Raw genomic sequence first — 10890 nt, forward strand, 5'->3', positions numbered from 1 at the left:
GTAGGGGTTTCAACTGTGGATCCATCAATTGCAGTCCATCCATGCTTATCAGTCATACTGCTAGAAGTAGCACCAGTTAAAACATTTATAGGAGCCATTTTATCTTTCCATGAGTAGAAAGATATCCAAACATTATTTACTTCCATATAATGTTTCCAGTATGTGGCTAACTTTCTTTTTTGATCTGGGGTATATCCTTGGTCAAATTCATCTGCTTGAGGATTTGTATACAAATCCCAATTCAACATTTCTTTCATCCATTTAGAACTGATTTGTGATTTTAAGCATCCATCCATAAGTGCAAAAAACTTATGCATTTCCATGACTGCAGGCCTTTTACAGTCAGAAGGAATATGTTTGAATCTGCATTCTGGAATCAGTTCTGATTGCTCAAGTTTCCCCAACCCATACCTCGGCTTTGCTGGTCTCATTAAGCAAATCATCTGAGTAAGCCTAGGGTCTTCTTCTTCTATTGAATGGATCATGAGAACATGATCTGAATCGGGCTCAGGCTCATGTGGGAAAGGAATATCAGAACATTTAGGATTCGGGCATGAGCTGATAGAAGTGGATGGAGGAGCAACACCAGTGCGAGGATTATGGTGCAGATGAACATTCTGTTCGGCTAGAGTAAGCAGATTTACGACATTTGTACAATCTGGACATTTTACTTCTAAAGAAGAAAAATTAACAAGCTGAGCTAATTCGAAAAGCTGTGGATGTTTACAAGAAGAAAAGGATGATGATGAACAGGCGGTATCAACAGTGGAAGGATCTCTGTAGTATTTGGATGTTTTACAAGCAGCGTCTATTCTTCTCCGATCAATAGTTGACCTGCGAGGAAAGGATATGACTGCATTGGAAGCATTTTCAGTTATGTTGGCAGAAGTGATATTTCGGGGAATTTGTGGCCTGGAGTGATTTACAACCCAATGTTCAGGGAATTGCAGATCTTCCCATTTTATCAATAGATGTTCAATCTTTTGGTTCTTTGGGTCAGTTTTAACTACCACACTTGATTTGGAATCTCGACTGGGAGTATGACGGATTGCTGGCCATAAAGTGTTGGTATGTCTGAAACAGGCTTTGGTCTGGATGGCTATATTGTTCCTCTTTCTCTTCATATCAAAACCAGTAGTATGGATTTGCAGCTGTAAGATATCTTTAATGGTTTCATCAAACACATATATAGAAAAGTTTGGGAAACAATCAAAGTATACAGGGCCATCAGACAAAGGAGCTACAATCCCTCCGATTATAGAATCTGTATATCTGTTGTGCGTTAGATCTCTAACAGTAGCAAGCACAAATGTTTTTAATCCTTTATGGACCAAAGGATTGATGCCAACCTGAATGCAACCAAGATGCAGATAATTTGTTTTTAACCTTTTTTCTTCTGCTTGTAAAGCCTGAGGATTTAACAGTGGTATTGTCTGAATACTCTCAGAGTTCTCCTGAACTTGACTAACAGACTCTTTAATACTAATTCTTGATGCAACAATTAAATGAAAAGGAGCTAAATCACTATAGACTTCAGAGGGTGTTATATCTGGTAAAGCCCATCTTGCAGAAGGCTGAAATTCCTCATAAGTAAGTTCAGCAGAGTTTAAGGTTCTACTTGAACTATTTTCAAACATTTCTTTAAGAGGATTTTCTTCTGGATGTGAATCTTCTTCAAGCTCTCTAAATGAAACAGACTTTCTGAATGGCTCCATTCTCACTTAAAACAATATAGATCTGAGTACCAACCTTTTAGAACCAGACGTTACTGGCTCTGATACCAATTTCCAGCAGGGGCTCCTGTCACGAGCTTGCTCTTTCTCTATGTCTCTTCGTATTTCTTTGGTAGCCAACTCCTGATGAACCAGTGATGAACCTACTTGGATCTTTCACACTCTGACGACCTCAACACCGGCATCCACGCCTTCAAATGGCCTTGGTGTATATGACATATGACATATGGTGATAATTTGTTATATGACATATTGGACACAAGTTGTTGCAGTACAATGTAAGTTGTTGGGTTGATTTTGTAGTAATGTTTAACAATTTTTTTCAATCTTGAAGAGTTTTTATTTTCTTTTAAATAGAAAAATGTGTGAATAATTGGGGAGTATGGCTTTTTTAATTTTATGGAGTAACTATATCCCTAATAAATTCCATTTTCAAATTTATCTCATGCACCACCCCACCCATAAAGACCCATATGATGTCAAAAGATTGTAATAGTATTCTTTGCCTTTTAAGTTGCCAACCAGAGAAATGTGATAATGAGGAGGACCCACTACAACTCCTATCATACAGATACATGGAGGGGAAAAGTGAACTTGATTAAAAATATATGAGTGACATTATTAAGTTGATTAAGGCTGTTGTTTTCTCTATTCAATGAATCTATTTACAATGACAGGAATAAACATTGATTTATTCTTCTTTTGATAGTTCTCGAGTAATTTATGTGCACGCACTATAATTGCTTTTGATTATGCAATATAATTGTTTATTAATTGTTGCGTATCCAAAGAAGATATTTTTCGTGTTACAAAACTATGGGTGTTTTTTCCGCGCTCACCGTTACAACCACCCAAGGTTTCAGATCGGGCAGTTGTGGATATATAGGTAGATGTTGCCTGCAATTTGTTGCGGCGATCAGTAACATCTCCAATTCAAACCAAATTCTCTTTGAACAAATCAGGTTACGGTGGACAGGGAACAATGAGAAATATCACGGCGCTTCATAATGTAACTGCAACTTCACCATGGGGGTCACCAGTTACACTTCTGCTGGGTGGAGCGGGTCTCATGCTTGCAATGGTATTTTTGGGTACTGTCATTCTGGCTTGCTCCTTCATGAGCTATCCCTTTGGTTCAATTTCTGAAGAAAATATTGGTTCAGAGCAGAGTGGCGAATCAGATTCTGGGTACCGGGACAAGATTAATGAGAGAATGAAGAATATCATGTCATCTGAAGGTTCAGAGGAAGCGCAGGGAAAAGTCATTGTGATAATGGCAGGTGATGTCACGCCAACCTTTATCGCTAAGCCAACATGTGTTTCTGCAATATGAAAGGGCGAACAGACCGTCTTGTCAAAGACGTTTCATAGGTGCTAAATGTAATAGGGGAAGCCACAAAATCGCTGTTCATACTCAAAAGTTGAGATTTAAGTTGGAATTTTGGTTTAGTTGGATTTTCTATTAAATTGATATCTTGCACGCATATCAAGGCTTTCTTCGCATATGTGCATCGCATCTACTATCAAACAATATAGTTACAGAAAGGCAAAGTAATTCAAAACTGTACTTATTAGTTTTTATATTATTCATAAAATTATCGTACACTTGCTACGGCTAAAGACATGCCGAAGCCAAACAGACCATCCGATTCCTTTACCGTTTGTGAAAGCAGAATATTCCATAGAGCAATAAGAGATTCTACAAGTATAAGGGAATAATATTGGGAAAAGAAGTATACTAATTTTTTTGGTAAGTTGATACAATTTTTTTATTAATAGCAAACAGGATTAGATTGAGTACATATAATTAACAGTGGACCAAAATAACTAATTCAGAGATCATGCTTCCAACTAGATATGAAATAATAAGCACCTTTTCTACTTGTAAATATATGTGAAAAATCTTAGACACTAGAAGTGTTTACGGGTTTTTTTTCTTCTTTCTCTTTTTTTTTTCTTCTTTCTTTTAGAGACATCTACCCATCCTATCGGTTACAACTGAGGATAATGAAATATTCTAGTTTTTCAAAGAAAGTTCCTCGGAGTGCAAGACTGACTCTGAATGATCAGACTCGTGAGAACATTTCTGCGCAGAGGTTGTTGCCATGATTAATGTTGATAAATTTTCATTCTCCATAGTGGGAGGATTTTTTTCCACTGTATTGAGAGACGTATCAACCATGGGCTACATAGGATCTTCCAAACCCAAAGAATCAGGATATGTCTTTCCCTTGTGAGGGTTGTCCTTCATATTACTTTTCGTGTTCTTGATGTCTAAAGCTTCCTTGTGATCACACCATCCATTGTTGTGTTCTCATGGCCCTAGGGATCCTAACCCCCCCTTTAGAGGTAGGGCATCCACTCTGAAGATGCCGAGGCTACTCACAAGATCTGCATCTAAAAGTTGTCTTTTCGTAGGCTAGAGGATGATGGTGTTCCTTTCCTTTGCATTTTAGGATGATTTTATTTGATAAATCTACAGTTCAATCAAATTCAATGCAGATGCAGACAAATGAGATGAACCCATTAGCTAGACTTTCATTCCATATTTTACAAAGCATCCATTAACATTTCCAATAACTTCGAGAAAATCCGACCAAATCCACTAGAGGTGTAAGTTGGTAGTCTTACCCAAACTGTATATGCTAGAGTCCTCATGGAGATTGGGTTGAACTCTGGAAACCATGGCTGAATTGAAAGTCCCTGGTCAAAAATCCTCTGTTGGTCTTTAAGAACCTCGAAGACGACAATAATATAACCTTTGGAACAAAATAGAAGATTTAAATTCTATGTCTAATTCTATAAAAGCCAATCCCTAAGGTAAAAAGTCTAGAGCGAATGATCCATTAAAATGATAGATGAGCGCATGTTGAACATAAAAATGAATCTTTGATTGGGTGAAAAATGCATTTATCTAGAGCACTAGAGCTTCCAATAAATGTTCAACCACAAAGGCCTCGCTAGAAGGAGCCTTCGAAGGTTGGGAGCTAGAGCTTGAATTGGGAGCTTCTTTAAATGAGAAGGGTTTCGAGGCAGAAGATGCCCCATATCCTTTAGCACCTCCTCATACTCTGGTAATGAGGAGGATAGAGGCATATTTCTTAATGCCATAATCCCTTAAAGAATTTTCCAAATTTAATTGCCTCCCCTCATAAAAGAGTCTTATACTCCCCTTTGGAATACGTGTCAACTTATAAATTGTGTTTGCAAGTAAAGGTACAACCTCCCATTCACAAACCATGAGGCACAGATATTTTCCAGATAGGGTTTTAAAAAACATTGGGAATTTTTGGACCTCAAAATAACTAGTACCATCCAACAGTTGAATGACATCATGACATGGAACCAAAGGAACACTCTTGGATGTCAAGCCTGATAGGATATTTTTTTGAAACAATTCTCTGGCAGGCCTGCACTAATAATGAGGAGCAATTGAAATAGACTGCAACGACACCCCAAGCCCAGAAGAACTTTGAATACAAACGAAAGTTGCACATTTAGAATGGAGCCACCACTCAGATAGAAGGACACATAGAGGCATAGAACAAAATCCGAAAAGGAAAGCCAACTGCCACTAATAATGAGAATTTGGTAGTCACATTTCTAAACCCTGTTAAAGAATATAAGTTTGTGTCAACTCCATTCTCCACGAAATTTCATAAACTCAAAACCCTTGTCGTCCTCACACTCACCATTTGTATGTTGGTCACTTATGTAAAGTTTCACCACACAAATAGTATACTCATCCTTTAATTAACTAGTGTAATTACATTTACTAATGTAGTTGCCACTTTCATACCGCCACATGTATAAAATGTGTAAATATATCAACAGCATGACTGAGTGTGGTTGTGTTAGTTGACAAGTAGTGCATGTGGGTTTGATTCATTAACCATGGTAGACAATGGTTGAAGAGGGCTGATTAGTTTGATCATGTTGTTAATGTTAATTTTAATATTAATATTAATTACATCGAGAGGCACTCTACAATCTCGTATAGGTGGTAAAAGTTTGTAAGCATAGATATTTAACATTTAACATTTATACGTCAGCTCAATTAAAAAATAATAGAAGGTTAAAAGTAATATAGAGGCTACTATGGGGTGAATGTTATATTGTAATTTTGTTTTGTAGGGAATCTTACTCCATCCAACTCAAGTTCTTTTTTTGCTAATGCAAGAGTCATACCTTCTATTCATTAATTACAAAATAAAGTACATAGAGTAGTACAAAATTCTCAGACTCTGAGAAATAAGGGAAACTGAAAAACATCTTTACCTCGTCCCTATCATAACAAAAAACGAACCTCCAAAGTAGGAAAGAAGAAAAAGGAATTGAACCGAGAATAACCCCTGAAACAACACTAGAAATAGCCAAAAAAGCTGCTTGAAAGCGTAGAAATGAGTACTAAAACCTGGGAGGAGAATCTCTTGTCACCCTACGAACATCGTCACCGAATGACTAGCCCGTCCTCTAAAAAACACGACCGTGGAACATGTCCAAACAATCTAACTGTTAAGGACCCAAGTCGCAGGAGAAAACTGCATGCCAAAAGTCGAACATTCGGCACCGTTGAAAAGTCTTGCAGAGATCTGATGGTGGAGCTAGATATCGCGCCTACCAACCGACCTGGATGTTAGTGTGCGATAATGGTGGTAATCCACCCGACCCTAGTGCCACGTGGCACTGCTTGAGTGGGATCACTCCTAAAAAGAAGAAACCACTTTCCACTTGAGCAAGCCGCGATCAACGGGAAACCACCCAAGCTATAGAAAGAGAGATTGGGAAAAGGAAACATCGGTTTCACGGTGAACAAGAACCATATGCTCCCTGACATACACAACGAAGACCCTTCCAGACCCGACGCACTAATCATACAGCTCCTGCCTTTCGGCTTCCCTTGAAGCCCCTTTATCCTTGTCAAAACACCTATAAATTTCCGTGCATCCCTCAAACCAGGAGACCTCGGTTAACTTATCCGAACCAGAATCAAAAAACCCCATTGTGAGCATGCCTTTGAGTCGGCCCCTGCTGGTTGAACATACCCATCTCCATTACTCTCTTAAGGAAGGTTGTATTGTCTTCAATAGCTTGGTTTTGACAGATCGTTTTTACTCTGTTGTTATGGGAATCATGCCAATTCATCACTGCCCTGTTATCTGTGTAGAAAACTCCTTGATTAGCTAGCAAATCCGCTAGCTTATTGGCCTTTCTTCTCACATGTGCAAATCTGACTGTTCTCAGGCTCTAAAGATGATTATGAATCCTTTGGAAGACATGAATAAGCCTCCAATTTGACGAGACTTTTTCTGGTCTTGTTCCCCAGCTTATTCTTCTGACAGAGTTGATGACGATTTCGGAGTCCGCTTCAATGATTGTGTTTTGCCAATTTTCCTGAACCAGGAACTCAAGACTTTTCTCCATGGCCATTAACTCTGCCATGTTGTTGGTGGTTTTTCCTAAGTTTCCATAAAAGATAAAAAGAATATCTCCCTTGTCGTCTCTTAACACCCCTCCATGGCCAGCCTTGCTTGGATTACCTTTGGAGGCCCCATCGATGTTGAATTTGAGAAAGCCCTTACGGGGAGGATGCCAGAAGTCAAGTTCCAGGTCCCCCATTGACCCATTCCTGATAGAGCCTTGAGGAACCAGTCCCTGCAGATCTAGCCTGCAGAGAATTCTCCAGTCTGTGGCCAAAGGGGGGTTCGAGGGAAGATATCTGACGGTGATACTAACCGTTTCCTTAATCTGTTTTAGGATTCTATCAAATATGTTCTGGGACGAGTTCTTAAAATTCTTGAATATCCTATTGTTCCTTTCTTTCCAAACATTCTGGATTATGAAACATAGAGTAAGAGCCTAAGCAGAACCATGAACTTCATTATCCAAAAAGTTCTTTCTCCATTTGGTGAGAGCGTTGAAAAGGCTTCCCATATCTATGTCATATTGTTGGAAGATAACTGCAAAAGAATCCCATAATCCGGAGGTGAAAGAGCAACTGTTGAGAAGATGCTCAATGGTTTCCTCTTGGGCTTCATAGAGCTAGCATCTACAAGGCCCTAGAAATCCCCTTTTCTTAATATTATCTAGAGTCAGGGTTTTCCTTTGAAGAACTAGCCACAAAAAGAGTTTAACTTTCATCCAACATGGATGCTTCCAAAGGTTTTGCCAGAGCCTATTAGGAGCATGGGGATCAAGTTCAAGTAGAATGAGTTTAGCCTCTTTAAGATTGAAGTTCCCTTCATTGTTGCTACCCCATCTCAGTTGGTCATTCCCCCTAGAAACTAGAATTTTCCTTTGCTCCAACATTTTCACTGTTCTTTCAGCTTTGGTTATAAGATGTCTGTCCTCTCGGAGGTCTAATTTTTGCTAATCTCTCCACTTCCCTACACTATTGGTTTGATCCCAAAAATCCCTGACATGGGTTAGCTCCTTAGCATCAGTCTCTACTTTGAGGTCCTTCAAGTCCTCCTGTAAGAGAATAGGTTCTTGTTGCCATCTATCCTCCTAGAATAACGCCAAGTCTCCCTCTCTAATTTCCTAGAAGCTATGGTTTTGGATCAATATTCTGTCGTCCCAACATTTTTTCCAAATATGAGATCCTCTAATATTCCCATCAATCCTTATGCGTTCTTTAACAGTCCAAGTACTTGCATATTTTTCTTTCTAAGTAATGGCCCATTGTGCTTCTGGTTCCTTTATCCATCTCCACCAAAATTTAGCCCCAATATCCTTACAAAGAATCTTAGGATCATCTAATCCAAGATGCCCGTGGTTTTTGGGTTTGCAAATTTTGTCCCAGGACACTAAGGCCCATTTCTTCTTTTCTTCCCCCTTGCCCCATAAGAAGTCTCTCTACAAGTTTCTTATTTGATGTAGAATACCTTTGGGAGCCAAGATGGCCAAAAGCATAAAGATTGGTATTGATTGAAGGACAACCTTTGTGAGGACCAATCTTCCAGCCAAATTTAAAGATCTTATAGTCCATTTCCTAGTTTTGTCATGCAACTTACTGATAATTGGTTCCCAAATACTTTTGTGAAGAGGTTTGGCAGTTAAAGGCACCCCCAGGTATTTCGAGGGGAGAGAGTCTCTTTGGAAACCCAGAATTCTGGAAATGTTCCTCTGAATGGCAATATGAGTATTAAAGAAGAAGATCTTAGATTTGGAAAGATTGACTTCCAAGCCAGAGGCCTTAGCAAAGTCCTTAAGGATTTGTTTGTAGGCAAGAGCTTCTTTGACAGTGGGTATTCCTTGCAGCATGGTATCATCAACAAATTGTTGATGGGTTAAGGCTTGACCATTGTCAGAGAGTTGTATACCCCTGACCTTACCAGCATCATTAGCATCCTTTATGGTTCTGCCTAGACCTTCCATCATTAGAATGAAGAGAAAGGGAGAAAGGGGATCACCCTGCCTGAGGCCTCTGGACGGGGTAAAAGTCTCCGAGGGAGAGCCATTGACAAGAATTGAAAAACTAGAAGAAGAGATTAAAGCTAGGATCCATCTTACCCAATTGTGATCAAACCCAAAAGCAATAAGAACCTTCCTGATATAATTCCAATTCAGTTTATCATAAGCTTTGGCTATATCAAGTTGCATAATCATGCCAGCTTTTTTCTTACTAGTCAGCGAGTGCACCACTTCATGAGCCTGGATAATATTATTAAGAATTTGCCTTCCTTCCACATATCCTGATTGTTCCCCCGAAACTAATGCAGGTAAGAGGGGTTTGAGCCTGTTAGCAACCACCTTTGAAATTATCTTGTAAACCACATTGCATAGAGCTATTGGCCTGAATCTATCTGGGGTTTGAGCCTGCTCCTGTTTAGGGATCAGGGCTATGAAGGAGGAATTTAGAGCTTTCAATATGGTTCTATGCTTCCTGGAGTCTTCCACTACCTGCAGAATGTCCTGTTTAACTATATTCCAGCAAGCTTTAAAGAAATCGACATTGAAGCCATCTGGGCCTGGTGCCTTACCATTCTGCATTTCTTTGAGAACCCCACTAACCTCCTCTTCCATCACAGGCTTGTAAAGGTTAACATTGTCCTCTCTAGAGACTATCCTGGGAATGTTCTTGGTGATTTTCTGGATATAGTGTTCTCTGTCATAACAGGTTTCCTGAGCTATGGTTCTAAAGTGCTGGAGTAGCACTGCCTCAATTTCTTCATGAGAATTGATATTGTTTCCTCTTTCATCCTTAATCATAGAAATTCTATTATGTGCTCTATTTTCCATGGTGGATTTGTGAAAAAATCTGGTATTGCGTTCACCTTCTTTTAGCCATTGGATTCTAGATTTTTGTTTCCAAAAAATTTCCTCTTGACTACATAAATTCTCCCATTGCTGCTGATATCTGGTGGCTTGATCATGTCGAGCTTTGTCATAGCCTTCTTTAATGAGGCCTTGGTTAAGTTCCTGTAGTTTACTTTCAATCATCTTTTTCTCTTCAAAGATATTGTCGAATTCAGTCTTGTTCCAGTCCTTGAGCTGTAGCTTGATATGTTTTAATATTCTCCGAAGGATAAACATTTTGGAACCCTGAATATTAAAAACCTCTACCAACCACTTGGTTACGTTGCTGATGAAATCTGGGTGGGATAGCCAGATATTTCAAATCTAAATGGTCTATTCCTGGGTTTATTGTTAAGGGATAAATTCCCCTAGGGCCTTGGGTTGATACCCTAGCAGATCAGAGGTTGTCTATATAGAGAAACACGCATTCCATATAGCCATAATGCTAATATAAGCAAACTATACAATAAGGGGCATACCTGGGGGTCCTTTGTTTGAGACGATCCTTCCTGGGTCCAAACCCTCTTGGAGTTCCTTTTGCTCCTTCAACCTACAAAACAATCAATTCAGGAATGTACAACAGTATATGGACTAAACATCATAAAGAAGTCATCTTCATAGTATATTGAAAGGTAGTTAGTTATTCAATTAAACAACCATTCACACATGAATCATAACATGGATATCATAAACATGAAGAAGATTTATATACGGAACAAAGACAAGTGTTTCTTTTATTATAGACAAATAAAGTACAAAAAGGAATAATTTCACTTGATTCGTTCTTTCGTAGGCTCCCACCGGAACCGTCCTCCGGATTCATCTAGTCTCAAGCCTTTAACAAACTCCTTCCATGACA

At 39.0% G+C, this 10890-nt stretch overlaps 1 protein-coding gene across 1 annotated transcript; it reads left to right on the forward strand.

Annotated features, from left to right (window-relative positions):
* Nucleotides 1-2715: 2715 nt before the first annotated feature.
* On the forward strand, nt 2716-3066 carry LOC149145422 (protein GLUTAMINE DUMPER 1-like). Its single transcript, XM_089452440.1, has one exon. The coding sequence runs from the start codon at nt 2716-2718 to the stop codon at nt 3064-3066; it is 351 nt and encodes a 116-aa protein (XP_089308566.1).
* Nucleotides 3067-10890: the final 7824 nt, after the last annotated feature.

The sequence above is a fragment of the Pinus tabuliformis genome, chromosome X (assembly GCF_031772625.1).
Source record: "Pinus tabuliformis cultivar Carrire ecotype Pingquan chromosome X, CPIR1, whole genome shotgun sequence".
NCBI classification, from domain to species: Eukaryota; Viridiplantae; Streptophyta; class Pinopsida; order Pinales; family Pinaceae; genus Pinus; species Pinus tabuliformis.

What these genes read in the sequence shown, in the direction of transcription:
- LOC149145422 (XM_089452440.1), top strand. Translation starts at nt 2,716, where the DNA reads ATGAGAAATATCACGGCGCTTCATAATGTAACTGCAACTTCACCATGG.